At 37.5% G+C, this 25,406-nt stretch overlaps 1 protein-coding gene across 1 annotated transcript in view; it reads right to left on the reverse strand.

The window, feature by feature from the left end:
- Positions 1–299: 299 nt before the first annotated feature.
- ADAM7 (ADAM metallopeptidase domain 7) overlaps positions 300–25,406 on the reverse strand; it is a 63,279-nt gene continuing 38,172 nt past the window's right edge. Inside the window, exons 9-22 of the mRNA XM_042933846.1 lie at positions 25,020–25,189; positions 22,389–22,473; positions 20,887–21,017; positions 19,102–19,276; positions 17,110–17,199; positions 15,899–16,094; positions 15,380–15,482; positions 14,195–14,384; positions 7,763–7,843; positions 6,468–6,546; positions 5,855–5,960; positions 5,383–5,482; positions 1,807–1,863; positions 300–376 (exon numbers count right to left, since the gene is read on the reverse strand). Coding sequence (XP_042789780.1) covers positions 332–376; positions 1,807–1,863; positions 5,383–5,482; positions 5,855–5,960; positions 6,468–6,546; positions 7,763–7,843; positions 14,195–14,384; positions 15,380–15,482; positions 15,899–16,094; positions 17,110–17,199; positions 19,102–19,276; positions 20,887–21,017; positions 22,389–22,473; positions 25,020–25,189 — 1,608 coding nt within the window. The 3' untranslated portion in view covers positions 300–331. The remainder of the gene's footprint in view (positions 377–1,806; positions 1,864–5,382; positions 5,483–5,854; positions 5,961–6,467; positions 6,547–7,762; positions 7,844–14,194; positions 14,385–15,379; positions 15,483–15,898; positions 16,095–17,109; positions 17,200–19,101; positions 19,277–20,886; positions 21,018–22,388; positions 22,474–25,019; positions 25,190–25,406) is intronic.

A 25,406-nucleotide genomic window follows, 5' to 3' on the forward strand; every position in this document is an offset into this window, starting at 1 on the left:
TCCTCAAGGTTAAGAGTCTTTTTTTAAAGTAACCAGATTGACATTCTTTAGGAAAATACTAGAGCAAGGAGACTATTTTGTATTAGTCTATTGTATTAGTATTGTATTAGTTTTGTTATTGTATTATATTGTATTAGTCATTGGAAAAACGCGAAGAATCTTTTTGTAGCATATGTCTACACTACAGGCTGTAAATTCTACAGGTAAAGATTACAGAAAGAAGTTGCTTCTCATCAACATTTTCTGTCTTGATACGAACTTTTGAAAAACTACCAGGAATTTGTGTAGCAAGTATCGAGGGAGGGTTATGAAGATCTTTCATCCAGAATCCTCAGCTTAGCCTTGCACAGCCATTTTGGATATCCAGTTTCAAGCTCTAAATAGAAACAGACGGGTAAAAAGAAGTTATTTTCTCTAAAGTCTATGGCACATTATATTTCAGTTACTCATTGTTATCTGCTAATTACAGCAACTTTCCGGGATTCTGTTGTACTACGCTTGTTCGCATTTTTTCCAGATCTCCTTAGCCATGGCTAATTAAGCAGTCATTATGAAATGAACAAGCCTATCACAAAAGAGAGAAAATCATTTTGTTTTCCATTACAGGACGCCAAACAGTTTTCTTGCATTAAGGCCATCTCTCTCCATTCGTCAGTATGAGACATGTCCATCATTAAGGAGTGGAAGGACCATTAGAAAAGTCCTTCCTTCCCCATTCCAACATAGAAAGTGTGTTGGGCAAGATTTCTTGTGAAGAATGTTTTTTATGGGGGCGGCACCTGGGTGGCTCAGTCAGTTGAGTGCTGACTCTGGATTTGGCTCAGGTCATGATCCCACGATTGGGATTGAGCCCCATGTAGGGCTCTGCACTGAGTGTGGAGCCAGTTTAAGGTTCTCTCCCTCCCTCCCCGCTCCCCTCTCTACGTCTCTCTGAAATGAAAAAAAAAAAAAAGATGAAAAAAGAATGTTTTGTGGGGGAAATTTCTGATTAACCCAGGACATTGTAGAAACTCAATAGAAATCGATGAATGGATGAATGAAGGAATGAAAACAGAAACTCTGAAATGTAGCCACAGTGCTCATTTTGTCTCCTTTTGACAAAAATCACAACTTTTTGATAAATTTTCTAATATAGCCATTGCACTTAAAAAGTGAAATCATCCCTCAGATAGAGTCAGTTATTGATTTAGTAGGTGAAACTTTGATAAAGCAAACATGAAATAACTGTTCCATTAGGAATGATACTTTCTCCGTAATTACCAGTGCTATTTGGTCCTTAAAATTCTTCATGAGAGGGGTGTTTGGGTGACTCAGTCGGTTGAGCATCCCCACTTTGGCTCGGGTCACGATCTCACGGTTTGTGAGTTCGAGCCCCACGTCGGGTTCTGTGCTGACGGCTCAGAGCCTGGAGCCTGCTTTGGATTCTGTGTCTCCTCTCTCTCTCTCTCTCTCTCTCTGCCCCTCCCATGTTCACACTCCGTCTCTCTCAAAAATAAATAAACATTTGAAAAAAAATTCTTCATGAGAAACCGTAAGTGTGTATACTCTGGGCAAGAAAAGTCTAAGAAAGAAGTTTTGTTTCTGTTATGTCTAAAATGCCCAAGACTCTGACACCATTAAATCCTGGCTTGCTCCCATAGTCAGGTTTGAAACTCTCAGACTGAAACATACTCTGTTAAATTGTCTCTTAGAAATTTTAGCACACGGGAGAAAACAATTCCAACCATCTTATTCTTCTTATAAGGACAGAGGGTGTCCCCTCTCCATCAATAGTGGGTGGGGGTACCATCTGTCCCAGGAACCTACCTCTTTGGCACTTTGACTGGGATCTGCGATTCCTCTTGGGTCTTTATTTGCAGATTTCTGGAATACACAAATTGTGCTGTGTCAGGAACTGTACCAGATGTCACACGTAGACACACACATACACACAAGCACATCACATGCAGACAGTCTCTTCTTGATCCATGAACAATCTAAGAAAGTTTGTACATTGTTATGGGAGACGATGGGGAGATAGTCCTGATTAGTGAAGCCTTATCCGAAGCCATTTTTTTTTCCTTGTAAACTTTGTGGCAGATCTCTCCAACCGTGTATTTGGTAAGAGATTTCCAAACATTTTTCAAGCGCTGGAGTTTCCATTGCGAAAACATCCCTGTTGAAACCCCAGTAAAAACAATTTGTCAAAATGGATGGTACTGGTTGAGTGGGGTATGGGGAGAAATGATCATTCAGTCCCATCCCAACTGGGTGGCACGCTCCGAGATCCTTTTGTGGGAGAGGAGGATTCTGGGGAACCAGAGACTGAAAGCTATCTTAATCACACCCTTTTAGCTACTAATATAGACAGCATAATGAGAATTGTTCATTTGAAAAATAGACAGTTGAAAATCTTGGTGCTTTCAGAGCTTTGTTATATTATTTGACTTTTTCAAGGAACCAGCAAATAGTTAAGTGACACCGAAATTATTACTGAAATGGCCACAGACTAGCACAACCCAACAGAAAGGGGGTAAGGGACCATACCCGTGTGATGTAGTGCGGACTTGAAAAACTGGTTGGAAGTCTCTCCAAGGACTCTGCAGTTCTTTGCTAGGAAAAAGAGATACTATTATCCTTGCAATTAAGTGTTCTGGCAAGTATGACCGTTTTCTAAGCCTGCACAATAAATTTTCTAGCTATCTCTAGAAAACACCTAGTAAATGTACAAATATCAAAACACATGGGGAAATATTCTTCCCTAAGTTATTCTCTTATACTGAAGAAGTCTAAGAACTCACAAAACAAACTTACATTGGAGAAGAGTGGGAGTTTCTTTATGTATTATAGTAAGAATTGACCAAGGCAGATCTTTTAGCATCCGAATGTAAAGTCAATTTCTGAATGTTTGAAATTCCATAACCAGCTATATTCTTGTTTGTATATGAAAACACAATAGGTTCTTGTGCACAGATTCATATCTTAAAATCTTAAAGAGGTTAGAGTGGGAGAGAGCCAAAGCATAAGAGACTCTTAAAAACTGAGAACAAACTGAGGGTTGATGGGGGGTGGGAGGGAGGGGAGGGGGGGTGCTGGGTATTGAGGAGGGCACCTTTTGGGATGAGCCCTGGGTGTTGTATGGAAACCAATTTGACAATAAATTTCGTATATTGAAAAAAAATCTTACTAAATTCACTTTTTTTACTATAGGATTTATTTATTTATTTGTTTTGAGAGAGAGAGAGAGAGCGCGAGCGAGCGCACTAGTGGGGGAGGGGCAGAGACAGATGGAGAGAGAGAATCCCAAGCAGGCTCCATGCTGCCAGCACAGAGCACAATATGGGGCTCTATCTCACAAACTGTGAGATCATGACCTAAGCTGAAATCAAGAGTTAGGTGCTTAACCAACTGAGCCACCCAGGCACCCCTAGTATAGGATTTTTTATAGATGATAGTGTCTTCAGCAAATCAAAAGGGTTTACTCTTTTTCTCTCTAATTTTTTTTTTTTTTTTTGCCTTATTGTAATGGCTATAGTCTCAAGTAAAATGTTCAATAGAAGTGGTGGGAGTGGACATCATTGCTGTGTTCCTGTTGTTATAGAAAAGGTATTCAGTTTTTTTAACCATAAATATATCAGCTATAGGTTTTTTGGTAGATACTTTCACCAGGTTCAGAAAGTTCCCTTATGTTCCTAATTTACTGAGTTTTATCAGGAACACAGACTACATCTTTTCCAAATGCTTTTCCCACATCTATTGAGATGGTCATATAATTTTACTTTTTGCCAAATGATACCGTGGATTAGCTTGATTGGTCTGTTAATGTTAAATTTTCCTTACGTTCCTAGGATAACCCTCATTTGGTCACAATACCATATCCTTTTTATGCATTGTGAAATTCAATTTGCTAAAATTTAGTACTTATGCACTTATATTTATTAGAAATATTGGCAAACAGTTTTCTGTGTTATAATGCTTTTCTCTAGAAGGATAACAGAAAAATTCTGTCCTTGTTAAAAGAGTTGGGAAGTATCCATTCTTTCCCATTTTTTGGAAGAGTTTATGTAGAATTGGTAATATTTCATCTTTATATGTTTGGTAGAATTCACCCATTATTATTATTATTATTTGTAGAAAGTTTTTTTACTACAAATTCAATTTTTCCCTTAAATATGGAGATATTTCGGTAATCTATTTCTTCATGAGTAAGCTTTGGTGATTTGAAACTTTCAAAAAGTTTACTATTGAATTACACTGTCAAATATATATATGTTAAAATAATAATTTTTCAAATTAATCTCCATATTCAAAATATTGTCAATTTAATAAGGGACATTACTCTCCTGGGATGTCACCTTTATGATTCCGGATAGTCATTTTGACTCTCGTACTGTTTTCTCTTCGTGTGACTGGAAGTTTGTAAGATTTATTAATTTCTGGAAAACAGCTTTTGCTTTTATTGTCTTCCTACAGGATTTTGTTTTGTTTTGTTTTTAGTTTCATTGGTGACCAATATTTATCGTTTTCCTGTCCTCTATTGGCATGGAGTTTTATTTGCTTTTCTTTTTTTAGTTTCCTAAAATGAAAGCTGATGTCATTGATCTGATACCTTTTTTCTTTTCTAGCATAAGTATTTAGTGCTATAAACTCTCCTTTACTGGTTTCACTACTTCCCACAAATTTTGGTAGGTATTGTTTCATTTTCCTTTAGTTTAAAGTATTTTCCATTTTCCCTATTGATTTTTTATTTGACCCAGGTGTTCTTTAGAATTTATTATCTAATTTTCATTTGGAGATTTTTTGCAATAGTTTTCTGTTACTGGTTTTTTTTAAATTTTTTTTGGCGTTTTATTTATTTTTGAGACAGGGAGAGACAGAGCATGAACAGGGGAGGGTCAGAGAGAGGGAGACACGGAATCTGAAACAGGCTCCAGGCTCTGAGCTGTCAACACAGAGCCCAATGTGGGGGTCGAACTCACGGACCGCGAGATCATGACCTGAGCCGAAGTCGGCCGCCTAACCGACTGAGCCACCCAGGCACCCCTGTTACTGATTTTTAATAAAGTTTTGTTTTGGTAACATTGTGTATGACTCCCATTCTTTTAAATTTACTGACTTGTTTTATGTCCCAAAATATAGTTTACGTTTGTAAATTTTTCTGATAGTGCACAAATCAATATTTTATTTAACTCATAGATTCTGCTGTGAAATAGTGTCTTGCTTTGCTTATGTCCTGCCATTTTTTCCTTCCCCACATGTAGACCAAAGGCTTCACTGGTGTGGAATCACGTTAAACTGTTCTTTAGCACCTCCCATATCACTTAGCTTAGGGCTAGTTCTACTTCGAATACACATGCAACTACTTTTTAAATCAGTCCGCTGTTGCAAGTGACATTGGCTTACGTGGAGGGGATGAATGTCGGGAAAGATGGGCTCAGTCCTTGTCTGCTGCTCATCACCGAAGTATCCTTTATTCTCCACTCCCAGTGTCTCTCTCGGTGGGCTGTCAAGAGGAAGTTGAATATTGACATAAGCTACGGGGTATGCCTGTGGTTAATATTTAATCATCTAGGAGATTTCTAAACGATTGATACTCAGGTTGCACCCTATAACAATTTAATTGGAGGGAGAAACTAAAAAATTCTTGTATTCTTGTAAAAAATCTCTATGATTCCAATGTGTAGCAAAACTTTGGGAACCATCGGGATAAGGGTTTGGAGATGAGAACATAAATATGTAAAAGCTTGATTTACTGTTACTCTTACTTCGTCTTCAGGAAGAGGCTTAGACTTCTCCCCCAGGGAATATCGTCTACAGTGACAGAGCTTATATATCGTTAGTAGTGGTCCCATTTCACTAGACAGAAAATACATACCTCTGGATTTGCTTCAGCTTAATACATTTTTGGTAACGAATTAATAATGTGACAACCCCTACACCAATAATCACCAGGACAAGCACAACAACCAGGATGGATATATCTGCAACATTAAAAAACATAAGCTTTAGCCAGGACATCAACCTTAGGATAAGGGAGTATTAACTGAGCTATTATAATCCAGCTTCTCCCTTACTTAAAGGACTTTAATGTCCCCTTCCTCCATTTTTTTAAAATATAAAGTAGAAGACCAAAACATTATACAAATTATCATGTGTATTAACAACTGACACTCAACCTGAGAGTCCGTTATGTTTAAGAACAACAATCGGCAGGAAATGTGTTGACTGTTAGTTGTTAATTGACTATAAAAAGGCCTTGTTGTGTTACAGTTTCTTAGAAGATCCTATCCAAATATAAGTAGAAGAAGATACATTAATTGAAACAGCAATTGTAGTATACTCAAATTTAGGTGTTTCAATATGCAAAATAGTAAAAAGACCATACAAATCCACACGGAAACACAACATATACGTATTAGACTTGGGAAATAAGGAAAACAAGCTTTCTCATTGTCTAGGCTTTTGATATTATATTCTAGAATGCTCACTGGTAGCATTTAAGTTTTCTCCCCAGTCCACATGTTCCTGTTCTTCCTCACACTGGCACTGAAGTTCAGGGCCATCCACCTGGAAGAATAGTTAATCATATAATTTTATCAGGTTATATGTGTGTTTTGTACCTCGCTTAGCTTGGTGCTGGTTCTACATCACACACACACACACACACGCACACACACGCACATGCACACACACTTTTACTGATTAATTAACTAAACTGCATATCAAAATCAACATTGGAAACAAATAAATAAATGAAATTACAAGAAGCAGCAACTTTTGAAGGTGGCCTTTGGACAAGAGAATGATTCTAACAAATTCAAAACCAGATGAATTAGATGGCTTTACTTATCTTTCTAGAAGACATGAGTGTTATTAAAAGAAGAGCCCTGTTAGAGTTAGACATATCATAGCCACACAGCTGGCTCTAACTAGCCTTAGTAATAACGAGATAACGTTAATATGAGAAAAAAGAGTGGTGCAATGTTTTCTTCTTCAAAGACCATTGTGTAATGATTAAGGATATGCACTCTTTCTGTACTTATATTTCAGCTTTTCCTTCAACACAACATCATGTGACTTATTCTCCACCTGTAATATTGGGCATAAGAATAGTACTCGCTTTTGAGGCTGTTATGAAGTGTTTAAAATGTAATATATGTAAAGTACTTGGAAGGGTACCTGATACATATACAACTTATATATAAGTGTTACTGATTAATTGCACTAAGGAAAAATGTTACCCACAAATGCAAACTGCTAGGTACTGGTAGTATCAGGTAGTGTTTAGTAATTATATATATTTATATATATGTGTGTGTATATATACATTTACATATACATATATGTATATACATATACATATACATACATATACATATACATATATACATATACATATATACAATTTTTGTTATTTGGTCAAAAGCTTTCGATTAATGTTGACATTGTTATAATTTTACTACAAGTGACATTATGATAGATCCTTTAGGTTTCAACTTCATATGTACATAAGTTCCTAGGTTTCTAGATTACCAGTCCAATGATAAAACTATATACTTGTAATACTGGCAATATCTATAAGTCATACCTGGTTTGGATCTTTAGATCAATTTTATGGATGATACATGAAAACATGGATCCCAAATGTGTATTTTATTTAAAAATCAACACTCATACACACACACATGCGCACACACACACACACACACACACGCTCAGGAATGAAGTTCTATGTAAACAAATGACTGGCAAGACATTAATTTAAAAAGGAGCCAAATCTTACAGCATTTTCACTGCACAGAGACAAGCAATTGGTTGAATTGTAGACCTTTTCAAGTTTCACACATTCACCATTGCTGCACACCTGGGAATAAAGTTACCAATACGAATTAATGACTTGCTCTTAGAATTTACATGATTTTTTTTGTATTATATTAAAAAAAAACCACATGTAGAATCTTCTGTAGAAGAAATCCTCCATAAATGTTTGATGAGGTATTTGAAATTAATGTAGCGTACAATCAAACACTGTTATATACAAACTCACCATTAAAATGCCTGAATCCTTACTAATTCTTCAAATGTTAACCTAGCAAAGATTCTACAGTTGTAAGTGCAACAATTTATGTTATTATTTCTATCAAGTGTTCTTTTTCTGTTTTTTTAAAGTGTATTTGTTCTTTTTATTTATTTTGAGAGAGAGAGGCAGAGAGAGAGGGAGACAGAAAGAATCCCAAGCAGACCGCATGCTCAGCGCACACCTGGACCTGGGGCTTGATTCCACGTCGGCAAGATCATGACCTGAGCCAAAATCAAGAGTCAGATGATGAACCGACTGAGCCACCCAGGCATCCTGCAAGTTTTCTTTTGGTTCAATAAGATCCATGCTTGCTATACCACCGTTGTCAACTGTGCATTTGGTTGTTTTTCATATCAATTAATCTTCTTATTTATGCTTATTAACTTTGTTTTCCATTTTGCTTGTTACTTTTTTGTACATGTTATAACGAAATTATTGTTGTTTTTGTTGCTTATAATTATTGCCTGGCTTATCTTAGCCCATTTTTTAAATTTTTTCTTTTTGAAAAATTTTGTTACCTTTATTTTTGAGAGACAGAGAGAGACAGAGCACAAGTGGGGGAGGGGCAGAGAGAGAGGGAGACCCAGAATCCGAAGCAGGCTCCAGGCTCTGAGCCATCAGCACAGAGCCTGAGGCAGAGCTTGAACTCACGAACTGTGAGATCATGACCTGAGCTGAAGTCGGACGCTCAGCTGACTGAGCCACCCAGGCGCCCTGCCCAATTTTTAAGTTTTTAACTGTTATTTTTATATTTACCTATTTGTTTTATCTTTATGTTTTTAATGCTTATTTATTTATTTTGAGAGACAGAGAGAGTATGTGAGTGCGGGCGTGGGGGGCAGGCAGAGAGAGAGAGAGAGAGAGAGAGAGAGAGAGAATCCCAAATAGGCTCCACACCGTCAGTGCAGAGCGGATTCGGGGCTCAATCCCACAAACCATGAGATCATGACCTGAGCCAAAATCAAGAGTCAGATGCTTAACTGACTGAGCCACCCAGTCACTCCGATTTTTGCCTATTTCTTTTAAAAAACGTGTATCAGGAAATGTTTTTCCAACTCTATTGAGGTATAACTGGCAAATAAAAATTGTATATATTTCAAGTGCATATTGTAATGATTTTATATACAATGTATACATTGTGAAATGATTACCAAAAACAATGAACACATCCATCCCCTCAAATAGTTACTTTTGTGTGTGTGTTGAGAACACTTAAAATTTTACCCCCTTAGAAAATTTTAAGTATACATTACTGTATCATTAACTATAGCCACCTTCTACATTAAACCTTCAGAATTTACTGGTAACAGAAAATTCGTATGCTTTGACCAACATCTCCCCATTTTCCCCACCTGGCAACCATCATTCTACTCTCTGCTTTTGTGACTTTGACTTCTTTAGCTTCCACACGTAAGTGAAATCATACAGAATTTGTGTCTCTGTGTCAGGCTTTATCTTGCTTAGCATACATGAAAAGTCTTCCAAGTTTATCCAGGTGGCTGAAACTGACAGAATTTCCCTCTTTTTCAAAGCTAAATAATATTCCATTATATATATTCCATAATTATGTAGTATATATTATTGTGATATTTTATATGCATATCACATTTTCACTATCCATTTTCCTGTTAAAGGGCATTTAAATTGTTTCCATATCTTGGCTACTGTAAATAATGGTGCAATGAAATTAGGAGTGCAGATATCTCTTCAAGATCCTGATTTCAGTTTCTTCGGTTATGTGCCCAAAGTGAGGGTGCTGGATCATAGCGTAGTTCTATTTTTAATTTTTGGAGGAACCGCTATACTGTTTCTATAATGTCTGTACCAGTCTACATTCCCACCAATAGTGCACAAGGGTTTCCTTTTTTCCACAGCCTCACCAACATTTTTTATTTGTTGTCTTTTTAAAATGTTTTTTTTAACATTTTATTTATTTTTTTTTTTTTTGAGACAGGGAGAGACTGAGCATGAACAGGGGAGGGGCAGAGAGAGAGGGAGACACAGAATCTGAAACAGGCTCCAGGCTCTGAGCTGTCAGCACAGAGCCCGACGCGGGGCTTGAACTCATGGACCGCGAGATCATGACCTGAGCCGAAGTCGGCCGCTTAACCGACTGAGCCACCCAGGCGGCCCTGTTGTCTTTTTGAGAATAGCCATCCAAACAGGTGTGGGGTGACAGCTCTTAGTGGCTTTGATTCACTTTTCCTTGAAGATTAATGATGTTGAACTCTTTTTCATTTCCTTGTTGGTCATTTGCATATCTTCTTTGGAAAAAGTGTCCATTTAGGTCCTTTGCCTTTTTTTTTAATTGGACTGTTGAGGTTTTTTGCTCTTCAGCTGTATGAATTAGTTAAAGCTTTTGTATATTAACTCTATCAGATATATGGTTTGGAGATCTTTTCTTCCATTCCATTGGTTGCCTTTTTCCTTTTCTTGATTGTGTCCTTTGCTGAAGAAATGTTTTACTTTGATACAGCCCCCCTTATTTATTTTTGCTTTTTTGTCTGTGTCACATACAAAACAAAACAAAACAAAAATCATCACAAAGACCAATGACAAGGAGATTTTCTCCTATGTTTTCTTCTAGGTGCTTTACTGTTTCATACCTTAAAGGATCTTGAGTTCTTCGGTGTAAGTTAAGAATCCGGTTTCATTCTTTTGCATGTGTAGTATTCCCAGAACCATTTATTCAAAAGACTATCCTTTCCCCATTGTGTATTGTTGGTGCTTTGTCAATGATTAGTTGACTATATACGCATAAATTTATTTCTGGTATCTCTATTCAATTCCATTGGCCTATATGTGCATGTTTTAAATGTCGGTTCCATGCTGTTCTTATTACTGTATAGCTTTGTAATATTGTTTGATATAAGGAAGTGTGATGCCTCCAGCTTTGTTCCTTTTTGCTCAAGATTGCTTTGGTGATTCAAGATCTTTCATCGTTCCTACATATTTTTGGATCGTCTTTAATAATTTTCAGTCTATGGACTTTTCACCTCTTGGTTAAATTCACTCCTAAACATTTTTATTGTTTTTGATGCTATTATAAATGGGGTTGTTGTTTTTTTTAATTTCTTTTACAGATAGGTTTTTTTTTTCTTTAGTGTACAGAAATGCGACTAATTTTTCTATGTTGTTCTTTATCATGCAACTTTACTGAATTCACTTATAAGTTCTAATAGTTGCTTGATGGAGCCTTCAGGGTTTTCTCTCTTTTTTAAGTTTATTTATTTATTTTGAGAGAGACAGAGACAGTGCAAGTGGGGGAAGGGCAGAGAGTTTAGAGAGAGAGGATCCCAAGCAGGCTCTGGACTGCCAGCACAGAGCCCAATGCGGGGCTTGAACTCATGAAGCTGAGATTGTGACCTGAGCTGAAGCCAAGAGTTGGACACTTCACCGACCGAGCCACCCAGGTATCCCTGGGGTTTTCTATATATAAGATCATATCACCTGCAAACAGAAAATTTAACTTCTTCCTTTCTGAATTGAATGCCTGTTGTTTTTTTCTTGCCTAATTGCTTTGGCTGGTAATTCCAGTACTATGCTCACTAGAAGTGGCGAGAGTGGGTACACTTTTCTTGTTCCTGATCTTAAAGGAAAATCTTTCAACTTTTCACCATTGAGTATGATATTAGTTGTGGGTTTACCACATATGGCCTTTATAATATTGAGGTGCATTCCTTCCATACAGAATTTGTTGAGAGTTTTTATCATGAAAAGATTCTAAATTTTGCCAAATACTTTTTCTGAATCTATTCAGATGGTCATATGATTTTTGTATTTCACTCTCTTAATGAGGTGTATCATTGATTACTTTGTGTAAGTAGACTCATCCTTGCATCTCATGAATAAATCCTACTTGATTATGGTGTATAATCCCTTTAATGTGCTACTGAATTCAGTTTACTAATATTTTTGTTAGGATTTTTGCATCTATGTTCATCAACCATATTAGCCCATAATTTTCTTTTCTTATAGTTTCCTCTTCTGGCTTTGATAGAGCATAATGCTGGCCACATAAAATGAGTTTGGAAGTGTCTCCTCCTGTTTGATTTTTTGAGATGATGAGAAGGAATGACATTAATTCTTTAAATATTTGATAGAATTCACATGTGAAACCATCTGATCCAGGATTTTTCTTTGTTAGGAGATTATTAATTATTGATTTGATCTCTCTTGGTTTATTCAGATGTTCTCTCTCTTCATCATTTAATTTTGGTAAGTTGTATGTTTTTCAGAATTTATCCATTTCTTTTAAATATTCAACTTGTAGAATTATCCATAGTATTTTTTATGATACTTTCTATTTCTGTGATATCAGCTGTGAGGTCTCCTCTGTCATTTATAATTTCATTATTTGAATCCTCTTCCCTTTGTTTCTTGGTCAGCCTGTTTAAAGGTTTGTCAATTTTGTTTATCTCTTAAAAAACAAAACAATTTTGGGGGTGCCTGAGTGGCTCAGTCAGTTGAGCGACCGACTTCGGCTTGGGTCATGATCTCACGGTTTGTGAGTTCAAGCCCCGCGTCGGGCTCTGTGCTGACAGCTCAGAGCCTGGAGCCTGCTTCTGATTCTATGTCTCCCTCTCTCTCTGCCTCTCCCCCACTCATGCTGTCTCTCTCTGTCTCAGAAATAAATAAACATTAAAAAAAAATTTTGTTGGTATTTTTGGATGACTTTTCTTATCTGGAGTGAATAAGAAACTGATATTTTCTTTAACGTGGTGCCTCATATACTCTACCATTGAAAGTCCTTGAACTTTCTAGCATGTGGTTGGTACACATACCTAAAATTTCACAAATACACATTCCTCACCATTTTGATATTTAGTTGTTATAATGGGAAATTGTAGTAGTTAAGAATATGGATTTGCAATATAGGGCTCCATTAAATTATTAAAATTCTAGTTCCCTTTTTTACATTATGAATTTTGTTTTCCAATTCATTTCTCTATCACATGATATGAATGACACTGTAATGTTTGGGGATGGTGGTATGGGAGGAAAGGAGGTGTATTACAGAAAGAAGCCATACTATTTCAGAATAACTGATTTTTTTGAAAGTATTATATTTTCCATATATTCCTGTGTTTATAAACCTTGATGAGTTGGCTATTATTTTTAGTGTCCATTCTCAACTTTTCATCTTGGAATAATACACCCTTTCTAATCTGGCCTTATTCTAGCTGCTCAATTTCATTTTCTGATATTTCACCCAAAGCTCCTGTCACACCAAAATTTCCCAGTTATCTGACTATGCCATACACACTGTATCTTTGCATATTATGTTAGTATTTCTTTCTAAAAAGCCTCTTCTCGGGGCACCTGGGTGGCTCAGTCGGTTAAGCATCTGACTTGGGCTCAGGTCATGATCGCAACGTTCATGAGTTCCAGCCCTGCGTCAGATTCTGGAGTTCTCAGCCTGGAGCCTGCTTCGGATTCTGTGTCTCCCTCTCTTTCTGCTCTTCCCCTGCTTTCTCTCTCTCTCTCTGTCTCAAAAATAAACATTAAAACAATTTTTTAAAGTCTTTTCTCATTTTGTCTGCATTGAAAAATATTCATTACCTCAAAGCTGAAACGTCACTCATTTAATGGCATCATAAGATGCCTTTTGTGTTTTACGAGTAAAGTCAATCACTTCTTCCTTTGGGCTTGAATGTATATTGGTCACAACACTATGAAAGCACTTGTGTTTGATTTTAATATTTAATGCAATCTATGAAGTTCTCAAGTACAGTCATCTTTATATCATTTGTATACAGCATGGTCACTGGCACCACAGTATGGTGGTAATAATGGGCAATAAATGTGGCTGAATTAATAACATAATTGAAGAACCTATAGCTACTTCATAGTCAAACTAATTTGAAAAATTATGCCTATAACTTCACTAGATGTCTACTGTAAGATACTAATTAAGCACACTTATAACATTTACACATCATTTTGTCTAACAGAGATTAGGCGAAATGAATATTTAGTATCGTGTTATTACTACTTTGCTCCATAAAAAATAAAAACATTGCCCATTTGTTTCTGCTTTCGCATATATAGGCCCTCAGGAACCAATTACAAAAAGTAATGTTTTCAAGTGACAGAACCAAGAAGTTTTAATAGAACAAAAGGCTTTCATCTTACCATTTTATCTCCACATTTTGTTCCAGAAGCAACCAGGCCCAAATCTTTAGAATTGTGGTATGAACTAAAAGTTTTGCACTCAGTAGTGACATTCTTCTTTGAAACCTTCTTAAGGTGATTGATCTTTTCTTCTCCAGGTAGAGACAAGTGCTTCCCTCTGCTGCAGTGTATCTTCCCACATTTGACATCTCTGAAGGAAAGGGAGAATATTCTCAGACTTGGGACCAGGAAATAAGGATTTCATAGAGACGAGACCAGCAGTGAAGCAGTTTGGTAACTTTTCTCTAGACCCAGGCTTATCAGTGGGCTGCCGAAGCACCGAGAGAGGCGGGATGAAAGGTTGGACAGTCACAGTCCTGACTCTGGGAACTGTGATGCAGAACGATCGTATTTCTTTAGATCTCTGTGATTGTCACAAATCAACACTAGCTCACGTTTCCAGAAGAATATTTCCTATTAGTCATTTGAGTTAGCATAATGTTAATCAAGACATTCGAATCTCTTTGTGGCACAGAGCACCCAGTTAATTCTCACAGCAAACCTATGACTTTGCTATTATTATAACACCCATTTGACAGATTGGGCAACAATTGGAAGGAAGAGGAGGTTAAGGGATCGTCCAGTTTCACCTAGTATATTTAGGAGCTAAGTCAAACTCGACCTAAGTCTTTTATCATTTGTTTTCAGTCCATATCCCTCTGTGGCACATAAAAAAAAAAAAGCCTTTCTGAGCGTAACAAGTCTGGAAGAATAACACAGCTCATGGTTTTTAAAATCAGATCGTTCACTTCTCCCCTTCCTTCCAGTTTCAAGTTCTACGTTTCTTTCTGGATATGGCTTCACTCGCTTCCTTCTTTCTGCTTCTTTCCACCCCTTCCCACTTTACTTTCCTCCTCCTCCTCCTGTTTGCTCTTTCCTATTTTTTGCAGCTTCTCTTCTTCCCTTTCTTTCCTAGGAATTTTAACTCTTGCCCATCTTCCTTCCTTATATTCCACGACCTCCAGCTCATAACTACAGTACATAAATGCCGGTTCCACTGCCAGGGTTGTGTCCTTGCTGCCTCACTCCCTTTCTTCCTAATCTCAATCAAAAGAGGTTAGCAGCTGCCAGAACAAGAGCCATTCTGGTTCTGATTTCACAAAAACACTCTTAGAAAGCACTTGCTTTTCTTTACGTGGTACTTACTTCTCTTCGCAGGGAATTAATCCGTTTTCCTTATTTTTGCAGTATCCAAATCTATTTCCCTTTTTATTCATCTCATAGCAGAGATCAGAACTGTCTTTCACCTCTAGGATCCAAAGTAGTATGATTAAAGTAACGCAATAAAAACATGAATGTTATACATCACAAAATACCTTATTTTTCTAATCTAATTGAAATGTCAGTATCACGGGGCGGTGAGGCAGAATGGGATAAATAAATCGCTTTAAAACTATCCTATTGCATCAGGAAGATATTTTACGGCAGAGTGGGGATATAAAAAAAAGTAACAAACATACCTTAACCCACATACCTAGGCAGTTAATTAACGTTAATGGTAATATCAACTAGTATTAAAGGTAATATCCAGAGAGATTCTAGGTGATATCTGGGAAGAATGCCACAAACGGCGTTATCTTCAATCTTGCCCATACATTTTTACAGGATAATAATAGAAATAATGGCTATTATCGTTATCAGCCATTTGCGGTAATCGTCTCTCACCGTTATCAAAGAGTTCAAAGCACTGATCATCCCGGGTGGGGCATTTCCCCATGAAGCAGTAACCTTTTGCATTCTTGCAAGGAACACCATTTACTTGGAATTTGTCCATAGGGCATGCAGAAGAGTGGCCCGTGCACACTTCAGGAAAATCACATTCATCTTTTGCTGGCCTGCACATGGACCCTGATTTTTTCATCTGTTGAAGAAAAACAAAGAAGACTAAATCTTGGGCACATTCAGGTAGCTTAAGGTTAAGTCAGTAGGGGAGGGTTGACCCATTTAATTTATCGTAAAAAAAAAAAAAAAGTTTGAAGGTTGGATCGTGACTTTCTTCTCCATTCCACTGAGAATTGTTATCATTTGTAAATGCCTTGGTGCTTATGTAATTTCAGGAGTGACAGGATGGTTAGAATAGCATTGGGCAGAACCAGAAAGGACATAAAATGGAGAGGTGAGCAAGTGCTCTGCTCATCTTGCTCTGGTACATTCCGTCCCCAGCACACACACAACCAGGACCCCCTCCTGCCTGTATCTATAATGAGGCATTTCCACTCCCAAGAAATCACATCTCTCCGTATGAACTAGAAAAGTGCCCTGACTCATTGCTGGAGGAAAGTGCATGAAAATATTCTCTTATTCAGCCACTCAATAGGCACTGAATTGCGATGAGTTCTAGAAAGATTTGAAGATGAAGAAGACATGTTTCCTTTCCTTTGTGAGTTCCGAACATAGTGGGTGAAAGAAATGTCATTAAACCTTTGGACAGAGTCATTTGGACTTCTGATTGCCCTTTCTGGGAATAGATCTCCATGTACTAGTTATTCCCCACTTTTAAATCCCAGTATAATCCTTTTCCCTTCTATTTCACTGTTGTTAGAATGACACCCAAGCTGAGGTTAAATAGGTTGGTAATGATTTCGTAAAGGTTGGCCAAGAACAAGAGTAATGTTGAGCATATAATTCTATTCCTAACAGACCATATGATACCTGCTTCTTCACTCCCCAGACCATAGATCACTGCCAGGACTTAGACGCCAGAACATCTCAGAAGAAGCTGCCAGAACATCTCAGAAGAAGCTTTATTGGGGCCAAGCAAGCATAACCCTAATCTGGGATTAGTAATGTAACTAGTAACGGACAGACAATTCTGTGGTCCTCTGTATCCTTAATAAACTGAAAACGGAGAACCCAGTCTTAGCAAAGGTCCTTACCTGACAAGATTCACAACATTCTCCTTCGGCACAAGTAAATCCTGGCTTCAACACACATTTGTTTGCATCACAGCAAGGATTGCTGCACTCCTGGCAACAAGCAAAAGTTAAAGATAGGAAATGGGTTGGTAGTTAGGCTCCCGTTTAATAAGCTGTGCGTGTATATAACATATCGTTACTTGTCTTTCGGTTTGAAATGCAAATGCATTATCCTTGGTTATGACATGTATGTGAAGAGGATTCCTTGTAACTGGTCTTTGGGACTTTTACTTTGTTTCCTTCCTGTTTGGCCATTCAGTACTCCACACTCAGTGCATTTTCCCTGGCAGGGTACAAAGCCCAAAGCTTCTGACCTTCCATTTTCCTTTCCACTCTTTGGAAGGAAGGGTCCTGCTACTGCTTTATACTAAAGGTTTAATATGAAATAATAGAACTTCTGAAGACATAATTTAACATTTTTCTCAAGATGCTAAGTATTTCAGGCTGGATTTTGTTGCTGTTGTTAACGTTTCATCAAAAACTCATGGACACTTAGGCCCTGTCTCCTCCAACGAAATTAAAATTGCAAAAGAAGGGGCGCCTGGGTGGCTCAGTCGGTTAAGCGGCCGACTTTGGCTCAGGTCATGATCTCGTGGTCCGTGAGTTCGAGCCCCGCATCGGGCTCTGTGCCGACAGCTCAGAGCCTGGAGCCTGTTTCAGATTCTGTGTCTCCCTCTCTCTGACCCTCCCCAGTTCATGCTCTGTCTCTCTCTGTCTCAAAAAGAAATAAACGTTAAATTTTTTTTTTTTAAATTCAAAAGAAATTATCTGCATCCTGTCTGGACAGCACTTCATATGTTAGAATAAAACTGTAGAACTATTTTAAAGAACAGGCATGGGCAGACGCATCAATTTCCAAAGTTAAGAGCCTCTTCACATTTAAGGTGAGACATTTGAAAACTCTGGACATGTCACTGTCCCCACTCCGATCGTGCAGTCTCTGGTTCGCCACACAATTAGATTTATTTTGAACTGTAGAGTGCCTATAGTGTGTGGACCACAAATACAGTCTTCAGTCCAGTAATATCAATGTGACCTTGGTGGTTGTTAGGAATAAAGGATCTCTGCCTCACTTCAGGCCTCCTGAATTAGAAAATCCACAATTAACAACATCCCCAGGTGATATACATACACATAACTTGAGAAGTAGCTGTTTAGGACTCATACCTACATGATAAGCTCTCAACCAAAATAGCCTCTATGTTGGAGAAAAGCAGATTAAGAATTACTCTAGGGGCACCTGGGTGGCTCAGTTGGTTAAGACTTCAACTCTCGCTTTCGGCTCAGGTCACGATCTCAAGGTTCATAAGTTTGAGCCCCACATCCGGCTGTGAGCTGACAGCATGGAGCCTGCTTGGGATTCTCTGTCTCCGTCTCTCTCTGCCCTTTCCCCACTCGTGCTCTCTCTCGTTCTCTCTCAAAATAGATATTTTTTTTTAAATTAAAAAAAAAAAAGAATGACTCAAACATTTGTCTTAAATCTTCTTCTAAGTGTTCCAGAGACCAAGGCTGTAATAAATATGTGGAAGGTTAGAAGTTTTCTGCTCAATTAAGACAGAGTTTTCTAATCACATGAACTGTCCAACTGCGATATAGACAAGCTTCCTAAGGTCCTGAGTAAAACTCAATTGACTGACTGTGGAGAACACATTCCTACTGGGCATGAGATCAGACTTAATGACATCTAGGGGGTTTTCTCACAAGAAGAGCCAATTAATATATAAACGAGGCAAATGTGATACTGTGGGTCTCCAGCAAGATCATTATGCGTAATTCATGACTTGGTAAGATGCCTTGCAATGAGGCTACGCCAATAACTTGTTTCAAAATGAGACAAAGAAACACATTATTTAACACTTTGCAAGAAATATGGTTGATTAAAGGCTACTTACCTGCCTAGGTTCTAGCTGAGCACAAACTTTGTAATTTAAGCACAACATCATTTGCAAATACCTGAACAGGGCCACAGTCGCACTCTTCTCCTTCATCCAACTTCTTGTTTCCACAATACGGGTAATCACTTAGCTTATCAGAAAATGGGACATTGAACAGGCACGTCGGATTGTAATCCTTCACGTGTTGCAGGTACCGAATTCTGTTGCATTTACTGAATTTTAGTGCCGGAATGCTAGAGTTTAGAGGAGCGAAAAATAAAGATTAATTTTATCCATGCATACTGGTGGAACAGCTATGAAAGTTTTATGAGGGATTTAGAAAGAATAAATATAAACGATCAACTCTAAAAGTCCATTTACTTCTCCTACTCTTGCCTTAGTGGTGTAAGAGAGTAGCAACTGGGCTTTTATAATAGACAATGTCTATTGAAACAGGCAATGCATGCCATTCTGGTGAAAATACTCTGACTATATCTCCTCCAGAAAGTCCTCCCTGAAGCCCACAGTTTAGACTGAATGGCTTGCTGCCCCGTATCACTTTTTGCTTGTGCCTCTTGCCATAATCTATATAATTGTTTATCATTCATGCAAGATTACAAGCTTCTCAAAGCAAGAAATAGATCTTCTTCTTCTTTTCCAATAAGCGCTAGTTTAACTCCATGTCTGGTACAGAGTAGGTCTCTGTAAACATTTGTTGAAACAAAGGATTCATTTGGTAACATCTCACACATCCTAGGAATGCACTATACTTCTGAAAAGTTTAAAGAGTCACAAAACTGATATTCACCTCCCTTCTGTCTTCCTCTTGTTTTGACTCCCTTGCCATTATTGACACAATGATTGGGTACAGATGTACTTTTTGAGCCTTAAATGCGTTACTTTGGGATGGTGGGGTTCTGAAAAACACTACTAATTATGTAGATAACGATATAAAACCAGCTGTCAGTTACTTAGTTCTTATTCTGTGCCAGTCACCGTAATTTGGGGCTTTCACTATTTTACTTCATTTAATGAATATATAGAAGCACTGACCATCATCAGCAAACACTTTTCTTATATGCAATGCATTCTGTGAAGGAATTCCAAGACATGTAAGGTTTAGGACCTGGATGCACATAATTCACAGCATGATGAAGGGATATATATATATATATATATATATATATACACAGGATATACAGTCCTATATTCTGTAACTATTTACAGAGTGTATCTGGGACTTTTCTAGATAGTGTGATGTATTTCATCTATTTGTTCACTATTTGTGAACGAAGCAGACAAAACCCTCTGCCTTCATGAAGTTTATAATTTATTGGAAAAATAAAATAATAAGCAAGCTAAATAGCTAAAGCATAGACTATATTAAATAGTGATTAATACTAAGAATGGGGGGGAATGCAAAGAAGAGGGGATAGATAATTCCCGACAGGGTGTTATGAGGAGATAGGATTGAACAATTGGATCAAGTGGCTGGGGGAGGCTTGGCTGAGAATAACATGTGAGTAAAGATTTGAAGGAGGAAATTAGAGTTTATAACAAAGATGATAAAACGAGGCACATTGAGTGTATCCCTCCCCTATGCACCTTAGTGCAATTTACTAATTAATCATTGCATACTTTTGTAGTATGCTCAGATGGAGTTTTAAATTTTCTCTCACTGTATCACTAGGACAGACACTACCAACTGATAAGATTTAGACCCCAAAGGGAAGCCTATCACGGCTGGTTTTGTAAGAGAATTTACGGAATATATTAGGAAAATTTTCACATAATAATATGGAGATCTAATCAAGAGCCAGTTGCAAAATATCTAAATGTCTTCTCTGCATGGTTTGAGCCTCACCTTCCACCGTGATCCATCACGCATCTCTCAAAAGTACAAGTACACGGGTAATCATTATGCTTCATCCCAAGGCTATGCCCCAGCTGATGTGCAATTCTGCTTGCGACTACATTTAGGTCAGGTAAAAGATCCTAAGGCCAAGAAAAGATGTGCATCAGAAATTTCTATAAGATAATGCACTCTAGTACATAGTGTTTTGAACTATTGGTTGAGACCCAGTTTCTAGCTTCTGGTTAAGTAGTACTTATCTGAGAAACCACGGACTTAGTTATCTCCCTGTCTTGCCCTCGGGTCCTTTAATTATATAATGATGTTGGACAAACGACCTTCTGAGTGTCTCTAACACTAGCATTTTGAAATTCTTTTTTTGTGGCACAGCAATAGTCATTGTTGGATTTCTATAAACTCATTCTTACAAATAGCTAAAAATGATAAGCTAATGTCCTACACAATACAATAAACATTATTGATTTGCCTTTTATATACTAGATATTCAAAGAGGGTAAAAATAAATATGCGAGGTTCATGTTTTTCAAGTACAGTCTTACACTGCACAACAATGTTATGTGATCATTGCGGAGGAAGTTTCTGCTACGAAAAAACCCAGAAATTCAGTGATTTGAAATCCCAGGCAGGGTTGATTGTGACCTGTGTTTTAGCTCTATTTCATGTTTTTATCTCTATGTTAATGACTAAAAAATTAATTTCCAGAAAGGAGTGGGATATTAGGCTACTGTAAAGGTAAAATTCCTCTAATTTGGCTATCTCACTGCACTCATTTGAAATTTATAATGTGTTCTGGACGAGTTGTAATGCCATAATTGGAGTGGCGACAGCCTGTGTTAGATTAGACGGACTCCACTATGCAGAATTTGTGTTATTAAAATACTGGAGTCAAGGCATAATCATAAAAATATCCATTTAAGAAATAGATCATGTACTAGGTTTTAATTTCAAGGTCTTAATAAGACTGAAATAAGATTACTTGGACACCATTTACTAGAAGTTTAGTGACTTGGGAAAAATACCAGATAAAATAGATAAGTCAGCAGTTTGAAGGCCTTATTCTTCCTGAAAATGAATTGCAAGGTTGTCTTGCTATGCTATTTTAAATGGTTTATGCACTCCCTTTTCAGCACGAGAACAATTATCACTTGCTAACTCAGCCATCAAGTTTTGTGCACTTTATGTGTCCTTGTAAATAAAGACACATTATATTTAATATGCCAAAAAACTTTCTTAGTTTTTGTATGTTCATTTGTGTGTGGTGTTCTTTTAAGCTCTGAACAACACTCGTTTACTTTCATTGTCCATCTATAGTTTTTATAAAAGATTATTTTCTGATTTGATAAAAGAAACATAACAGCTTCATCATGACATATCTTGGTGGGAATATATGACAGAATGCATGCGTGTTCTCTTCAGTGGGACGCAGAAAATTTACAAAAGTTTAATTCAAACTTTTTGATTAAGTAACATAACATCAATAAAACACAGCCTACCTTAACGACACTGGAGGAATAATAAGGCAGGCATATACCCCCTGGATAAGAAATTCCTTGTGCATTTGTGTAGAGCCACTTCCCACTGGAAACAAGGTGCAAATACACTCTTCAGTCTGAGGTCATAGTTTAACACAAAGATTGAATTGCTACGAACCCTCACAATGCTAGTACCTTTGCACATAAAAGTGCCTTTTGTTCTAGAGTTCTAGAATTGAGGATGATCTTAGTTGTTATTAAGCTCATTTAAAACCTGTGGTATACTAGAGGCATTGAAACAGTACAGTCCAAAGTTGAAGTCTTAAAAAATGTACTTTCTAAAAACATAATATGGTGAGAGTCCAATTTTCCATGGCTTACTCTATACTCAGCTTTGGATAAAACCACTTAAAAGACCAAACAATTAAGCTAAAAAATGTTTGGAGGGAAAAATACAACACAGTGAGTAGACTCAACACCATGACTAATTAATTAGCTATAGTTGAAAATTTTTAGAAAATTTCCATCAACCATAGAAATTCATAGAGGACTTGATAGCTATAATCAAATATTTAAAATTTTTTTTTAACATTTATTTATTTTTGAGACAGAGAGAGACACAGCACGAGCAGGGGAGGGTCAGAGAGAGAGGGAGACACAGAATCCGAAACAGGCTCCAGGCTCTGAGCTGTCAGCCCAGAGCCCGATGCGGGGCTCGAACTCACAGACCGTGAGATCATGACCTGAGCCGAAGTCGGACGCTTAACCGACTGAGCCACCCAGGCACCCCTATAATCAAATATTTTAAAAAGTTGTCACGTGAACTATTCTTGGATTACCTAAAAAGACAGATGTAGTTGTGTATGTTAAGGGAATCCAGACCCGATATGCTTTCAAGAACATTTAGAGTTGAACCACTATAAAGACAGTGATCATGAGCTGGAGGACCACACGTGGAATTTAATTAAGAAGGTTCAAATACAAGGAAGGTGGTCAGGATAGGCGACCACCTTTAATCTTTAACTTTTTTGACCAAGAAGATCAAAAAAGAAACATGCTCTATTTCTTTCTTTGCTTTCGAAATGTTGTACATTTTAGTCTCAGTGTTTGGCTACACATCTTGGAAGAACTTAGAATTCTGGTCTCGCTAGACTCTGGAGATCTTGGAAGAACACCGCCTACGGAAACAAAGCATCAGAGCGCGCACGGTCTGATTTTGCTCAAGGTCACTTAAGAACAAAAGTCACACCATGATAATGCCGTATATATTGTCTCATCCCTTCTGGTTCTCTGTGAACATAGGCAAAAAGACGTCCAAGAAGCTCAACACATAAGAAGTCTCAAATATGATGTCCGGTTAGACATTTAGTAGCCCTTTTCTCATCTCCGTATTTGCAGACGTACTATTGGTGTAAGAAGCTACTTCTCAGGATAAGAGACATTGAGGAAAGCAAAGTTTTCCGTTTACAGCCATGTAAATATTTCTACACTAATTTATTATTTTAAAACACAGGCCCAAGAAATAAGCAAAGAGATTAATCTTGCCCACAACAAAGGTCGTGGTGATATTTTACTTTAACCTCTGTAATTTTAGGGCAAACTGGTGCATGAATCTCTGAGTCCAAGTCAGGTACAACTACGACCCCCTGCAGATGTGTGCTGGGGGCCATTCCAGATATAAAAATCAGAACTGATATTATTTTGGAGGTGCATTACACTCTCATCAATCTGCCAAAGAGCTGGACTCCAACTATAGGCTTTGGAAGGTTCACTGTTCTGAGTTCAAACTGAAAGTTAACACTTATGTGATGCCGGGAAGCACATTTATAGGCCATCCACAGACCTTAGGAGAAGCACTGCTATTATAGGAAAATGAAGTGGGTCAAGTGGGTACCATGGTTATATACATAGTAGCCGTAAGGGCACCAGAAGAATTGCCGAAAGATTCCATTGCTCCAAAGGTGTGTTTTCGTAATTTAATTAGGATAACAGGACTATGGTTAACACAAGGTGAAGATCAGTTCGGCTCCACAATTATTTATCATTTTCTTATAGGCTAAGTAATGTGATAGGTATTTTGAATTACAAAAATATGATAAAAATGCCCCCCACCCCGCTTTAAAGAATGATGTAATACTGTACATAAATCCCAACCTTTACTTAGGAATATTAACGCTGTGATAGATTAGTTATTTGTCATCTTTAACAGCAGAAGAGATGCTCTTGAGAGGCTAGTCACTGGATAGGGACACTCTGTTGAGGGAAAATATCCAGGGAATGAGGATATTCCTTTCCACCGGAAAGGTTGGTTTTGGTGGCACATTGGAATGACATAACATGGAAGGAGTTAGTGTTGGATGTTGATAAGTGAATCAATTCTAAAAGTACATTGCTTACCTAATGACATTTCCAACCCTGCCCAGAACTGGAAATATATCATATGTTTACTTTCTAGTATTAACCAATACTAGAAAGAAAGAATATGAAAAAGTTCACTTAGAAATTTTACGTATGGCTAGACATAACATTTTGTCACTGTGTACTATGCAAAAGTCAATTGTTTTAAAAAGTATTTGGTTGCTGTTCATTTGTTTTATTTTCTTTTTTTTATAATCCACCTAAGTTACGCAGGAAAATAGAGAACTTACATACCTGAGTAACAGAACGTGATCAAAATTATTCCTTTTTTTAAGGAATATTTCTTGCCAACTTGAGAAACGCAATAAGGTATTTTCCATGTTTGAATCTATGTCTATTTTATCTCCATTTGTCCACATTTCAAGGCCAACCAATGTCACATGAATGTCCATGGTTTTATAAATCTGTTCAAAGGGGAAGTAAGTTTTCACAGAGTCAAGTTACAGAAGGATCCTTCATCGTTACTATATTCCTTTATATTAAAATAAGTACTTTTAACATGTGAGGTACAGGGGTGCCTGGGTGGCTCAGTCAGTTGAGTGTCCAACTTTGGCTCAGGTCATGATCTCGTGGTCTGTGGGTTTGAACCCTGAGTCGGGCTCTGTGCTGACAGCTCAGAGC

The sequence above is a fragment of the Panthera leo genome, chromosome B1 (genome assembly GCF_018350215.1).
Source record: "Panthera leo isolate Ple1 chromosome B1, P.leo_Ple1_pat1.1, whole genome shotgun sequence".
NCBI lineage: Eukaryota > Metazoa > Chordata > Mammalia > Carnivora > Felidae > Panthera > Panthera leo.